The sequence below is a fragment of the Bombus impatiens genome, unplaced genomic scaffold, assembly GCF_000188095.3.
Source record: "Bombus impatiens unplaced genomic scaffold, BIMP_2.2 scf_0481, whole genome shotgun sequence".
NCBI classification, from domain to species: domain Eukaryota; kingdom Metazoa; phylum Arthropoda; class Insecta; order Hymenoptera; family Apidae; genus Bombus; species Bombus impatiens.
Genome location: NT_176900.1, coordinates 222,717 through 238,442, shown reverse-complemented (window position 1 = coordinate 238,442; position 15,726 = coordinate 222,717). Strand labels below are relative to the sequence as shown.

The window sequence follows — 15,726 nt, the reverse complement described above, 5'->3', positions numbered from 1 at the left end:
TCCTAAATAAATATATAAATACGTGTATTGAAAATATTCATTTCAAATTTAAATTTGCTCGAGCAAGTCTCTCCGATGGGGTGAATATATGAAAAATTTAAGCGAAATTTAGATAACGAAGCGGCAAATTCTTCCCATGGCGATAAGCGTTATCGTATTTCAAAAGGCTTTATTTCTTATACACATTTCTCGCGTGTAATTTCCAAATCTCCTCGTTCCTCCAAAGTGCAGCGTTTATTCTTTCTCGACAATCCACACCAGCTGACCCATATTCTTTAACAGTCGACTTTCCATCGACGCACAAACACCAACAAAATCATCAAAAATGATGACCCTACCCTTCGATGAAGACTGCCTGAAGATCCACCCAAACGGTTCAAACTCTCGATCACCGTGACGAACCTAATTCAAGCTTAGAAGAGGGTGTTTCAAAAGCTCCAGGCGCCAGTGTCGAACAACGGACACCGAATGGTCAAAGAAACGCCATGGTTTCCCTCTGGTGTCTCGCGTCCATATCTCACCAGGAGTGCCGATAAAAGCGGCGAAGGAAGAGAGAACGAGAGAATGGCTATTCCGGTAGGGTGGCGCGTTACCGATGTAGAAGGGAGTCTCTTACGTGCGAAAAAGGACCAGTCGTATTCTCCGGTAATTGGAGCAGATGTCCTGCAGAAAAAAAGATCGTAAGAGAGAGAGAGAGAGAGAGGGAGAGACAGTTACTGGAAGTGGCACTGGCCAGCGTTAAACGACGCAGCCATAGATGGCTACTAGAAGGACCAGAAAACGACCCCTCGAGCACCGTTTCGAAGAGGGTCCTTTCCTCTCCCTGGGAATGCCTTACGCCCATGGAGGGCTAAGGAATGCGCGGCGGACGGTGATTCTGCTTTTTGTTGCCAGTTACGCCGAGAGAAGGAGCCCTCTATACCTTGGCCTTTTGTACTTTATTTTTGGCCAGAATGGTAAACACCTTGCTCACAGGCGCCGCCCTTCGATCCTGCGTCATTCTTTCTCCCCTCTTTCTCCTTCCAATCGAAAGGAGACTTCTCTCCACCGTTCCACGTTGGCTCGTTTTCTACCTTTTCTTCTCACTTTCTCTCCGGCTCTCTCTTCCCTCCACGGATTCCCTCTGCCCTTCCATCCACTCGGTGTCCCAACTGTTTGACCCATTCAGCTCCGTGCGATGGTGCTGCCATCTATCGAACCTATCGATCATTCTATTGTAATCCTTTTTGTATTTATTTAGATTCTCGGTCCTTTTTAGCGAGCACGGTTCAACGAACGGATGAGAATTCTCGTTCGGTGGATGAGGAATTTTTATCGCTCGCTTCTTTTTGCGTTACGAGGGAAATAAAAAGGTTCGTTAGCCCTCTGTATCCGTTGGTATTCATTTATCCATACATATATGGAATATAATTGAGCGGAATGTTACTACATCCTAGAGATAAATAGGTGATCTATATGTCGCAGCACGGATGATACATTAGCGTGGTATTATACGTTATACCACGGTAGCCGGTAAATTATAGATCGAAGCAAAGAGTTCACGGGATAATAAAACGCGCGTATAGATTTTTAATAGGAAATACTTGCTTCGCGACTTACTCGATACCCTACATACATAAAATTTACATCCCGTTATCTTATCGTCCATCCTATGATACGTCCACTTACTACGTTTACACTTTATTGCTCACGAAATACAGGGTGTTTCGGGAATCTACGTCTGTTTATCTACGGCTCTATTTACTAAGTTTACACTCACAAAACTGCTCACAAAATACACGGTGTTTCGAGAATCTACGACTGTTTATCTTCGTCCAGGCATCTCTTTATTTTTTTTTTTTTTTAATTAAACTACCTGATAAGCGCATAGATTTTTTTCCTCAATTTCCCACGAGACTAGTGTTTCTCGGGACACCCGATGCACAACATCGGCGTCTACCTTTTCGTTGCAGGCCACCTCCTATCGATTCCTCATTGCGAACCAGATAAATCGGACCCCGGTTTCTCGGAACCGGCCAGGTAATGGCAGGGACGTAACCCTCCGCGTTTCTCCTCTCAAGGAAACCTATTGTCCGTTAGCTTTGTTGCTCGCTTTCGCCGTTTCCGTCGCTCGGTCTGTCTAGAATTCGGGCCGCTCTCGTTGGCAAAAATTGATCGCAGCTACACGGAATCACCTTCCTTCCCGCCTTCTCGTTTTCTTTTTTTCCGCGTTACGCGATATACCGTTCGGTCGAACGGATTATCGTTCGTTCTCTGTACGTTTTCGTTATTCTTTGTTAGCGTAAACATTCTATTTTTGCATGCCTATTTTTCCTTGTTAAATCGCCGTCATCTATCGATAAAAGTAAAATTAAAAGTACACGAAATTAGCCGAAGCGGAGTATCGAAATTCGTGCAACTCGCGCGATACCCTTCCTGTCGACGCTCACCACCTGTCGCACTGATTCCACCCTCCGTTCGTCATCTGCAACTTGGAAAGTCGATGATTTCCGAAAACGGAAAATTAAGCAACGTTCTACCACATGGAGCCCGTGTAATTACAACAAAATAACCATAATTACTACGCGACTCCGCTATCACCGCGTTTTATCCGATTTCACACGATGTCTTATCTCTGTGAAGCAACATATGTCAGAGTAATTTATCCTGTGTTTCGTCGACTGATATATCAGCGGCTTAAATTGCGTTGTGAATGTACAGAGGTTAATTTTCCCAAGTACAGATGGAATTTGCCTATGGTAGTAATTGTTATCGAAATCCGAGGAAAGATAGTTTGTAATATTAATATAATTACTAATGCTAATTACTAATCGTTAATGTAATATCTACCGTGAAAGAGTCGATCGTCAGCAGAGAAATAAAAAGGGAAATTCTTACGTACGATGAGATTAATAGGCGACGCGCGAATATATAGATCTCGGATCGTGGTACTATGATTTTTAATCGCGTCGAAAATAATTGGAACAACGAAGCGAGGATTGATCAAGCCGCTACGTTCGACTCGACGAATCGGAAACGCCGTTGGAATCGGTGACGAGAAGCTGATGACGTAGATCCAATTCAGGTTGGGTCCGAAGTTGAACTAATAACCGGATAGCCGTTAACGTAAACAAGTATCGATAGTAGTAAGGCCAGCGATAAAGGGGTGATTTCTCAATAGGTAGATCTAGTAAATAACAGCCGTTATTTTCAGAGTCTGTTACGTCGAATAAGCATTTCTCGGATATCTACGATCTTATCGTGTTAGGCTTCTACGATCGGCTCTTTAACATAATTGTACATCAACTTTAATTACGATCATTGTTATTATAGGTCTTATAGTTCCTTCGATAATATCAGAAATTGGTTGCTGCATACCGCAGATATCTGCATGACTAAGTTTTTAAAAGCCACACGGTATAAGTCGTTAAAGAACCGCGTTCTTTCTACGTCCAGTAATTTCTCATTAACTTCGTAAATATCTACGTAAAATGGAGCAACGTATCCTTTGTTGCTAGTGACTTATTTATGCGCTTTTAATTACCAAAAGAAACTTTGTACTCAATTAACGCGCGTAATTAAAATTTCCGTTTCGCCAAGCAACTGATATTCGTAGATTTGGCGTGTACGTCTTTCGATCGCTTTCAAATTTTTACTACGATCGACAACCGATGAAACTTCGAAATGCGTTTCGCGTAACTACGAGCATTCGAATACTTTCGCGAGATCGCGCGTACATTTTCAATCGTATTATCGAATAATTCTTAGTAGTATCATCGAGCCTTTGATCAAATTTTGCGTTGTTCGTACTTTCTCTTCGGTTAATTTAATTCGATCGGCAGATAACAATCGCAAGCTATGGTTTCTCGTCCTGCCAGACGAGACCGCAGAGGGTTAAATTGCACGTGGATCACGCGTGCACACGCGTTGCGTCATTCGTGCGTGCGCATGCGTGCACGTCTACGCAAAGTAGGTACGCGTACACACGATACGCACTACCGCAATACCATGAATACCCAGTAGCGTATCAAGTTGTTCTCCTCACCCTCGTACAACTTGTACTTTTTTTACGCGCAACTTCTGTTAAAGCCTTGAACGTGACTTGGTTTACGATGCAGCTATATTTTGCTCTTTCTCGCGTTACATTTTCGCCTCGTACTCGGTTAACGTAAGTCTTAGTAACGTAATACGTAGAACGAACAATAATATTCGTTATCGTTTGTCCGATTTTCTTCCAGCTTCTTTTATCGGCCCAACTTAAATCATTCGTTATTACAAAGAATTGCGGATACTTTGTACAAATTTTTCGAAACTCTTGGGATAACTTTTGGAAAACTCGCGTCGACTTTTGCTCTGGTTAAGACAGAAAAGGGAAAATTATACGACCAAGACGCGAGAGAAAACGCAGTTCGGTTTTATTGCTGGAAATTCCCAACCTTTGTTTTTAAAGACTCGTTAATGCCTGGCGAGTTATTCTTTCGCCCATTTGGCGTTCTACCCGATGCCATATGCAACGCTCTCCGTTTTCTGTTGGAAAGAAACCGGCCTGTAGATAATACTTCGACCGTAGATGGCTGACAGTGGCATGTCAATGTAGTCACAAATTATTCCAAGACAACTACTGTAAATGTACGAATTTATGTCGTGGAATAGTTCATTATGTACGGATTCCTGCGTTAGCATCGATTAGAATGTATTACAACTATTTTTAGGCATTTTATACCGTTCTTCGATAAATTAGAATTCCCTGCGATTGGAATGCAAATATTTCTAAAAAATTCAAGCCTGCTGCGATAATCTTCCACATAACCTCTTATCTTCTTTGCATGGAATGCGTCCATTCCGGACGTTGGCAATCAGCTTTTCTATTCTCGCTTTGTCAACCGGTCCGAACCAGTCGCCGAGATTTTTCGAGACGAGCACGTTCTTCTCTTCCTGGTCCTCCCCTCTTTTTTTTCCATCGATCGATGAATTATTACTCATTGCAAATAGTACCAGGCATATACCAGCGAGGTATTTCCCTTACGTGCTATTTCGCTTACTTTTGCTGGCGAAATAGACGATACGTTTATTTCGTTATTGAAGCTCATGGAACATACCGAAGAAATATGTCGAACATTCCTTCAACATTCGGCAGTTCGGTTGTTATTCCAGTATTTATTTAAGCACTTTAGCGATTATTCTTCGCGACTCGAACAACTTTAAAACGTAGAAAATATCGTAGAATAATCGTAAATATAAAACGATATGAAATAATATAAAGCGATATAAAATATAGAATCGACGATCGCTCGATCCAACGATATTCTTCTTCTTTGTTGTTCGATGTATGGTCCTTTTAATCGAGGTTACGTTCCTGTTTCCACTGTACACGTTTATTACAACAGCCATTTGCACCTGTGGACATACCATATGCGTAGAACTCGAATATTCCACGTCTCACAGCGTGCTCCTTCTTCTTTCTGTTTCAAGCTCGGTGTCGACTTTCTCTCTCGATTTCGTGGTCGATAACGCATATCGAGCCGGTAGAAAGCCAACAGGAAGTTCGACCAAATGATAATAAAGCGATATTGGCCACTCGATATGCTCGCTCGGTGCATTTCTTGCCTTTACCTTACTTTTCCCCTTTTCGCCACTTTTCATACTCATTAGCATCAAACAATCGCACGTTTTCCGAACGAAAAATAACGTGCCTACCTCGTCTCTGCGTCTTGTGTATGTGTTGTATGTGTAATTGATAAATTCATTAGCGATAATTAGTCCGTTTTATTGTTATAATTTTTATGCATTTATGAGCCGTTTAAATGCGCGAAAATGTACAAAATACGCATAAAATAAGACGTGTAAAATATACGAAGTAGAATATTCTTTATAACGTTTAGCAGGTGCCATGAACGATTGGTCATGTTCGATCGCATTAGCTGTGTTTATAACGATACGAATTTCCATAACCATCTGCAACCTAGTGACAACAATAAACGTTGCACCGCGTCACGAGTCGAACGATCGAACGTCAGTCCTAGCTCGAGAGATATTTTCAAGTGGCGCAGCAACTCCACAGCGAGTCATCGATTCTAAACGCCATCTTCGAACAAATTACCCTGGAAGCATGACGAACACGTTCGCGTTTCCCTTCGCGCCACAACTCTCCATCGAACGCCATCCGATTCCATTTAATCGGACGAGGCACCAGATAGACAGGGTAGAAGTATACCAGGTGTTGCACAAAGATCGGTCAGTGACTTGAATATAAATCCTGAAACCTGCTCTACCGAAGAAAGCAAAAAGATCACTGCCGCAATTTACTTCCAAATTATTTTCTATCAAATGCTCTCCGCGACGCTGCCTCCGCCGCTCGAACCACTCGCGCCCAAATTTCTAGCGAACCTTCTTGAAACATCCTGTACACAAGTACACAGACGTAAAGGGAGAAGGGAAGAAAAAAGAACGAGGGGCTCTAACATTCCAACGAAGCAGACCTCGTCCTCTCGTGAGAACCCGGTTTCCTAGGCTATGGCCGTCGTGGAAAAATGCAAATGCACAAGTGCAACCGCGGCGACGTTGCATCATCTAACACGCGGGCTCACGCTCGCACCACGACACCAGATATTCCAAAAGGAAATAATAAAACGAAACAAGGAAGAGGAGGAGGAGGATACGAGGCTCGTCCGAAGGCAGCCAAAGACCGAGGCGCAGCGACTTGTCTCGCCTATGTACAACGTCGTCGTCGTCGTCGTCGTCGTCGCTACGCAGTGCCGTGGCTCTCACCGAGATCATCGACGATCGAGAAAACGCAACCGGCGAGTTGCTTTATAAATAGTAAAACGTGGTATCCCTGAAGCGGATCGTTGGCCTCCCGCGGAATCGTTACGTTTACGCTCGCGTACGCATCGTACCGTGGCGTGCGTAGCCCCGGCGCATCGCGTCGTTGCACCGTCACGCATTCCGTGACACACCACTGCTGTATGTACTTACGCGGCCATCCACGAGATATTACGCAGCGTACCCTCTTTCTTCTGCGATTCCCGATCACCGCGAAAGCGACCGCCGCCGCGTCGTGGGGCTGGCCAGTCACTCCGTATGGAAGGGCAACTTCTTTTTTTGAAAGAGTATGGCGTAGTAGAACCTACGCTGTTCAGGTTTCTACCATGCGAGCGTTGTACTACTCGAACGAGCCGATACAGGAAGGCTTCGATGCACGTATGCGTTGTATTATTCGAACGTTTCGTCATTAGGAGGTTCTATCGCACGGTACATCGCTGTACGAATGACTCGATCGATACGCGTGTCTGTACGACGAGCGAATTTATGAAAATAAGTCGTTCGTTTTTTGGCAATCGAATGTTAGTCGTTTGATCTAAGCAAAGAGACGAAAATGAAACTATTCGTCGGGGAATCGAAGAACGATTGAGTTACATAGAAAATTTAAAGCGTTATTCGATGATAATGTACACGTGTATGTGTATCGATGATAATATTTCAAATTCTATCGAACGAAAGAAACTTCCTGTACCATCGTTCGAATGATTTTCGTCGCATCGCGTGGAGGAGCTGTCGACTGCCTGCACGGTGGATGCAGCTATCGACTCCGACGCTACTTGAGAATCGCGGCTGGCTGCCGCGTAAAAATCACGCCTATACCACTGCGCGCCGCCGTCTTTGTTTCATTCACTGGCACTGCGTGTCGCGTTACGAGCATATACGCACGCACTCGAGTATAAAGCTTCGCCTTCTCGTGTGTAAGTGGTCGATCGAAGAGGCGAAACGAGCAAGAAGACGATAAGCTTCCGTAAAATAAACCGGCAAGATCCGAGAAATCCTTGGAAGACCAAAGAAGCTCCGATAATTAACCCGTTAACTCGTGCTGATTATCGGTATTATTTTCCATGCACAAAATATGTAAAATGATTTATAGTTTCAAACATTCTTTAATCCTTAACCAGCTGACGTTATTTCCATTTTCCTAAAGTTTTAATTTCACGCCTAAGGAAAAGTATCCGGCTAAGAAGTAGCTCAGGTGACGGACTAAAAAAGCCACTTTCTTCCGTTTCGTACGTGTACCGCCAGTATATCCGCGGCTATTTCATTGAAAAATACAATTCGATGGTCCTCTGTGGAATTTCGTTTCGAACGATCGATTCGACGTAGTTAGAAAGCGGTCGATTCAAAAACTCGATCAATGTTTTAGGTAAGATTTAGAAATTTAGACTCTGATTAATAGATCGACAAATGGCCGTATGGAAAAAGTAACGAACGAGCAAGTGGATTAATTCAAAAAAATTCGTTTCTCTCGATTCTCCGAAGTACGTGCTCCGAATGCTCCTGAATCCGAAGCAACGGTCGGTCACAGCGATCGACGTTCCAACCTTCGCCATAGCTTTCCTAATGTCGATCAAAGATTAATTCCATGACCATCGAACAGAGACATTGTTAACAGGAGGATGCTAACGACGATTCATTAAGAAACGCGATGCCACGAGGCCATCGCGCTTTATTTGGTGAACGTACGAAAGCCATACGGCGTGGCACGGACACGTCACGTCGCGCCGTTTCGTAAGAGACTTTCAGAACCTTGAGTAGTAGCGTATATACCCACCGAATTCAATGGACTTTTAATCAAGCCGAAGGACGCGTAGTACTCCACGTAGTATAGCCGCCGTGTAATTTCACGGTCGAGAGAAAACGAGGGTACTACGACGTACTCGAGCGAGCAGCTCATCCGCGAGAACGGAAAGGAAACAGAGAGCGGTACGTGTACACTGTGCACGGTTACTACGATCGAGACGACGATACACGCGCGGCGAGCAACTAACGCGTCTACCCGTTTGCATGCAAACTTCAATCGGCCATTCCTCGATAACTGGGAATATTCAATGCGTATAATATTTTTTGATTCACGGTTCTCGAGATTTTATATAACAGAGACACTTTCGTTTCACTCTTACGGCTGTTTGTAGTTAATTTTTCTTGTTAGGAGAAGAGGAATCGTTAATGTTGGAGTTTGTTTGAAATTTGGAATGTTAATAGCGTGTACAGTGATTTACGAAGGTATTCGAACAGTCGGTTGGCTGGATAAGATTCATAGCGATGTGAGCGAGTTCGCTGCTAGTTTCTATAAAGTGCTGCCTCGTTTATTATTGCAAGGATATTATTATGTTGCTTCGTGTCGTGAAAACGTATCGCGTATAATATCGCCTATTTAATCATTCTTGCGAGTTCAGATAATCCTAATCGATATATAACAGAATACAACGTGTAAAGCCATCGTGCGGGATCTTCCATGCGAGAATTTATCTTTAATGCGTCTATAATTATTTTAAAGGTATAAACAAATAAAGTAACGATATTAGAACTTGACGTCAAGTTTAAAAAGAAATTCTCGCCTAATAGCACGTTCGAACGACTTTAACGTTCGTCTGGATTACGTTTCGACATAACGGATCTCGCGATAGCGTACACGATACTCGCGAAACGTTCGATACGGCTACTGATATTAGAAACTGTCCGATATGCAAATTGGCAAGTGCAAGAATAAACGCGGAAAGCGAAGGATGCCCCGGTGTATCGAACGTGTAATGCGAAGGGTGTTCGGTGTATCGACGATGTTCAGCATGTAACGTAAAGGATGTTCACCGCATTAAACGCGTAACACGTGGAATTCCTCGTATTCTCATCACGCGTTGCGTGAAGTATCTTAATACGTGATACGAAATATCTGAAAGTAATTTTAAACTGGGAAACTGCTGTCTAAAATTCGATCGTCCATCTTACGTTCGAATTACTCCGTGCATATTCAACTTTTAAAATATGAAACTGGTACCATGATTTACAAGGAAATTCCTAATTCCTTCTCATATAAACGAACATCCAAAACGTCGTCCAGAATAATCGTCGACTCTTTCTCCTATGGTCGAATATTCGAAACCTCGTGCAGAATAACGTCCAATTGATTCTCTCCGCGAAAGCGTCTACCAGTGACGATACGTTAAATCCATGCTACACACACAAACCGACGATTTATTTGCAGAACATGAAAAATCCCGAACAAAAACCTATCTATCCAATCTGCAATGCAACTTAGAGAGTCGTCGTTTTATCTGTTCTCGCGCATCGCCGTATTACACCCACCGACTACCCACGTCTAACCCCTTCAAACCTATTCCCCGAAGTAGAAAATTCCTTAGAAGAAAACTTCCGCCAACGTAACGCTAATGTAACGAGATTGGATGATGCGATCGTCTAAACCGCGTTCTCGTCTGGATGATTGTTGCAGAGGTGGGAGCAGTTGGTCGTCTCGAAGCTGAAATGGGAATTGTCCGCCGTAACACCCGGTGACTTCCTGATGCACATCCTGAGCAGACTGCCGGTGCCACGTACCTGGGACCCGGTGATGGTCAGGAGGCACGCGCAGACCTTCATCGCCCTCAGCGCCAGAGGTGAGAAACGATCAGGATTACCGACCTCTGCATATGTATTTATGTGTGTGGGATGAGCGTGCATGGCGAATGCGTGCCCGCTGTACCGTGGAAAATTCGAAGGAACAAAGGTAAATGACGAACGATGATTTTTTACTCTGGCAACGTGTAACCCCGTTCACGGGGCAAAATTCGAATTCAGGCTTGTAGGAGGATCGAGTGGATCGAGTGCGTTTGCCTGCGGTTGTTCTAAGGTTTCTGGCTTTGGCAATTGCTTGATTTAGGAATTTTCCATCCGCAAATCTTCCGTTTAGGAATTTTTCCATAGGATGAGAAGGTGCGAGGGTGTGACGGTGAAACTTACATTTAGATGTTGAAGACGTTAAAGTTGATTCGACCCTTTCGCGACCGTCGTCTATGGAAATAGTCGCGCGTGTTCACAGCTCAAGTTTCGAACGTTCGAAATTTTAAATATAATGTATTACATATATTTTTAAATATTACGTAATAGCAAAACACGCTAAGCGGACGATCCAAGCGGCTTTTAGAACGCGTCACGCACGTACATATAACGCTGGACGGTGACTAGATCGCCTCTTGCTGCCAACTACTCGTCACGCATATACAGTAGACTGGCGTATAACGCGGTTAATACGTTACGCGCTATATAAATTCGCGTTGTAGGAATTCGCGTTGTAAGAACTCGCGTTATGCGGGAGTCTACTGTATACGTGACGTATCGTATGGCTAGCTGTTCCACGCATCATTTACGTTTACAGTTTCTATCGAACGATCTGTAATTGCAATGCGTCGTAAGACCAGCGATGACTCGTCGTTGTTTATAACACAGTACCTCGAACCAGAACAAATAAGATATCATGCATGTATCCTGAAGAAAATTAAAACACGATATGTCGCGCATACGTGTGACGCGTACTAACGAAAGAGTAAAAATTTTCCTGGTAAGCAACATGCGTCGCCAGTGACTCACGCCTCTTTAAAAATGTTAATTAAAATCCATGTTTATTTTGTCTATCTGTTTGAAATACGCTTAATTACTTCTTGTCTGTTTTTTACAACCGTCTCTTATTTTCTGTGGAGATAACAGAAGTAAAATGTACGTATAAAGCGTCGCCTAAATGTTTCTGAACAATGCGCGTGTTGCGCGAACGGATACTATTTTAAATATAACAAGGTTGACTACTTCTTGCTACTTGGGTTAATAGATTTCGCATTAAGAAGCGCATGAGAAATTAACAACTTGGAAGTTACCGTTTATGGGTCAAGAACACGATCGGAAGTTGGAATTTTAATCGTCAAAGCGACGATGCAAACGGAAACCTTACGCGGCAAATTGTATCGAATCTAAGTCTTCTTTATTCCTGATATCGCAGTGTTTTTACGTAAAAATGCTGAACGCAAGGTACGTTTAAAAATTCCAGATACGATCTACATAGAGAAACGTTCGTAAAAATTGTAAATTTTTCATAGGTAACTGCGCCACATACCGAGCTCTACGAACACAAAATTATTCGTTCGTCCTACTTTGCCGATTCCGCGAAATTGGTGCAACGATATTTCAAGTTGTCCGGCGCCAGATACCTATTTGCCATAATATTCTAATTGCTGCAAACTGGTTAATGATAATTAACGAAACCGATAAATTCTTGCACAACAGTCATATTCTACGTCATCTATGAATATAGAACGAAGCAAACGTTATCTGCGTGTCGTTTTTTATCGCGACTGCTTATCAAATATTCGAATATTTTAAAAGTACGATAATATTAACGCCAGTTTGGCTTTTTCTTTCGTTTTTCTTCTCTTTTCTCCGTAGTAAGCGATTTAATTCGATGTTCGCGCATTTTAAACGCAACATCGTGGCGGAAGTGCATAGTACGAGCCGCTAGTATTCGTTCGTTAAAACAGGCCATTATCATTTTAATTAAGCGTTGATTGCGATTCTTTTCTCACCCTATCTATAGGCGAAAGTATAACTTCGTGACGTTCCTATATATACACTTCGTGTCGCGAGATTTCTCAATTTCGTTTTGTTTATTCGAACGTTCAATTTTATCAAGGTCTGCTTAGTACGAATAATACGGGAAAGAAAAAGCACGGCGATATCCGCGGAATTTGCCGGGCAGACGGCGTTTAGGCGTTTATTAGAAATTATAATCGCCTGGCGATATTCTTTAAAATGCAATTTTTACGCGCGGACCTTCATTGTTAGCCTCGTTAGAACCGTGCCATGGCATCATAAACAATCGGGAACGTGCATCGTTAACTCACGCGTTAATGAATATGCCGGTGCATGGTGAATAATGCACCCGGCGGAAACCATCGCGTAACTACTTTGAGTCGATTCTATGCGTTCCGTTTTTTTTCTTCCTCTCGTTCTCTTCTTCTTTCTTTCTGCCTCTTTAATTTCTTTTCGTTGCGTCTCGTTTTAATGGATTATGGCCGAGCGTGCAATTACGGATCGAAGGTAGAATGGACATAGAGATGACGTAACGAACGTACAAGGGTGATTCCTTGTCTTATTTTCGTTTTATTTTCTTTAATCGTCGATCCGACCAACCTCTCGACGTTTACAGCTGACCGAAATAACCGTTGTTAGATTTTTTTGTCTCTACGATAGAAGATCAGACGGGGGAGAAACGCGATCAGCGGATCGCCGATATTTATGCGATTTTATACTTTTACCAATTTAAATAGAAATTTCTTTCTGCTATGAACATTGCGTATATTTTCGCCTATTGTATGCACACTCGGTAGAATTTTCGAATCTTACATATTTCGCAAAAATCGCATAAATCTTCGGAAATCTAAGGATTAGGTATAGCGTAACACGTTGGATATTTAATCTTAATTAACTGTTCCGTGTTATTTTTGCCGCTTGAGAAATGACTTCTACCTTCGTGATTACGAGCGTAGCGAGATAAATGAAGGAGGGAGCAAAATTGATTTTTTTTTCTCATTAATTCGCAGGAAATTTTTAACGCGTTACGTGTCTTAACGAAGGCGTCGGTTCGTTTATTTCGCATTTTGTGAGAGACATTTTTCTATAGCAAGTACAAATAGTAGGAGAAAATTAAGGATGGAGGAGAGCCTTCGGAGAAAATTCGAAATAACGAGCTACACGATCGTAAAACAGTCCTCCTCGCCACTAAATTTTTGCTTCGTCTTCTTATCGTCGTTAATCATAAGCGGAACCTTGCAAATATGTATAAATAACGATGCATTGTACAATCTCGACAAATTTATCGCCATCACGTTGAATAACGACGAACGACGCGTAAACGGAATAGTCGTGCGATGATCGTCGCTGACCACATGGGTCTGTTAAGAGCCAATAGAATAAATTACGTAGCAGCAAGTGATACAACCTTCGATTTGAGAAAACCGTGGATAAAAATCTCCGATCGAATCGTCGTGTCTGTATCGAGACTCTTTGTATAAAAGGGGATCTTATCTTTGAAGACGGAAGAATACGTTGTACGAAACTCGAGTAACTTGCAAAAATCTCCGCAAAATGCTATCAATTATACGAATCAGTTATACGAATGAAAGTAGAGACGGGGATCGATGTCCGCGAAGAACAGAGCTGTTTTAAAACGACAAGGATCGCTCGAGTCTCGCTGGAAAATCGAGAAATCGAAAGAAACGAAAGAGCGAGCGAGAAAGAGAGGAAGAGTGGGAACCAAGAGAAACAAAAGCAATAAGAATGCGAAGAAGAAGAAGAAGAAGAAAACGACGACGACGACGAAGAAGAAGAAGAGGAAGAAGGGGGCGTCGAACACGACGAGATCGCAAGACACGTTTAAATCCCCTTCTGGACGCTGCCAGTCGGTTGTTATTACAAGCGGGGATGGCAAAAAGCAAGGACCATCGTCCTTCGTCGTCTGGCCGGCTCTGGTGGTCCCTGTTGAAGAAAGAGAAAAGACTAGAAGCGGCCCGGGAGACGATGATTGTTTCTCACGAGCCAAACTAGGTAGCTCGCCGAGCTCGGTTCGAGTCGGTTGACCCTCTTTTTCACCGACGAAAAGAGAAGCAAACGGCGGCGCCACGAATTCCAGCCGCTTCCTTGAATCGCGGAAGGTCCGTGAACCTGCTCCCTGCTCGCCTTTTTCGATTCCACGCCCCTGCAACGCGCACGACGCCCTCCAACTGATCGTTTTCGTCATCGGCATCGATGCAATTCGCGCCAACACCTCTCTATTCTCTTTTTTTATTCTTCGTTAATGTTGGATTCGTGTTCGTACGGATCTTTCGCGAGCTAAAACGACGACGTTCGATCCACTTCTTCGACGAGGAAGCGAAACGATGCGTCGTTGCTCCATACACGTACGATGTCACAAGGAGGAGATGCATGTTCGAATATTAGCGCGCTAGATCCGTCGGTTTCGCGCTCTGCGATATATCGCAGGCCTCGATGAGAACTATAAAGATGTCGGGTAAAGAACCAGAGAAGAGATTTTAATTTAGTCGTGTTTTCAGAAGCGAAGAAAAGAAAAGGAGACGTGGAAGTAGAATGAAAAGAAAGGCAGGAGAGGACGTTAAAGAGGAAAGGAGCCGAAAATGAATAGGGAGGGAGGCCAAGAGAAGGAAGAGGGAGACGAGGAAACACGAGCAAGAACAAAATGCCGCTAGAATGAGAAGCAGTCCTGAGGGAAAGATGGAACGAAGTAGGCATCGGAAAGAGAACAACGGCGAGGCAAGGTAAGGCGAAGTATGCGACCAACTTCTAGAAAGATCTATGGACAGAATCATACCGAAGCCTCGAAACGAAGGTAGAAGACCCGGAGAACATGGAATTACGCGAACGAACTCGAGAACCACGTAGAAACAGTCATGGAGCGAGAGAAAAGGAAGAAAATCAAATCCGGAAAAATCGCAGAAAAACATCTTCCCGAGATGAAACGTGGGAAGAAGCTGCGCGTATGCGAATGGGGTGTACAAGGAAATAAAAGATTCGGATAACGTTGCACAGGACTACGAGGACGCTACGCGGAGTAGCAAGAAGAGTAAGAGAGAAGAGTAAAGCCTGAAAGAGACGAAAAAACTGAGATTCTTAAAAAAAGCAGAAATCCGTTGCAGAAGTACGATCGGAGTATGACGAGAAAGAAAAGAGAATGGAAATGGATGGAGCGGGGGTGGTCTTGACGGAGGAATGCCGTTCTCCAATAGTAATTCGCCATCCCCGAGGACGACAGAACGCACCTGCACCAGCTTTATAACTCTCTTTCTTCTTCCTCTTCTCTTTCGCGGCTCTGCAAATTTAAGAGCGGCTTCGCGGAATTCCATTCTTAATGGCTTTATTACGGCGTGT

General features: G+C 43.4%; 1 protein-coding gene across 1 annotated transcript in view; it reads left to right on the top strand.

Annotated features, from left to right (window-relative positions):
* The window catches only part of LOC100744328 (G1/S-specific cyclin-D2), a 46,181-nt gene that overhangs the window by 25,761 nt on the left and 4,694 nt on the right, over positions 1 to 15,726 (top strand). Inside the window, exon 3 of the mRNA XM_003490883.4 lies at positions 10,253 to 10,415. Coding sequence (XP_003490931.1) covers positions 10,253 to 10,415 — 163 coding nt within the window. The remainder of the gene's footprint in view (positions 1 to 10,252; positions 10,416 to 15,726) is intronic.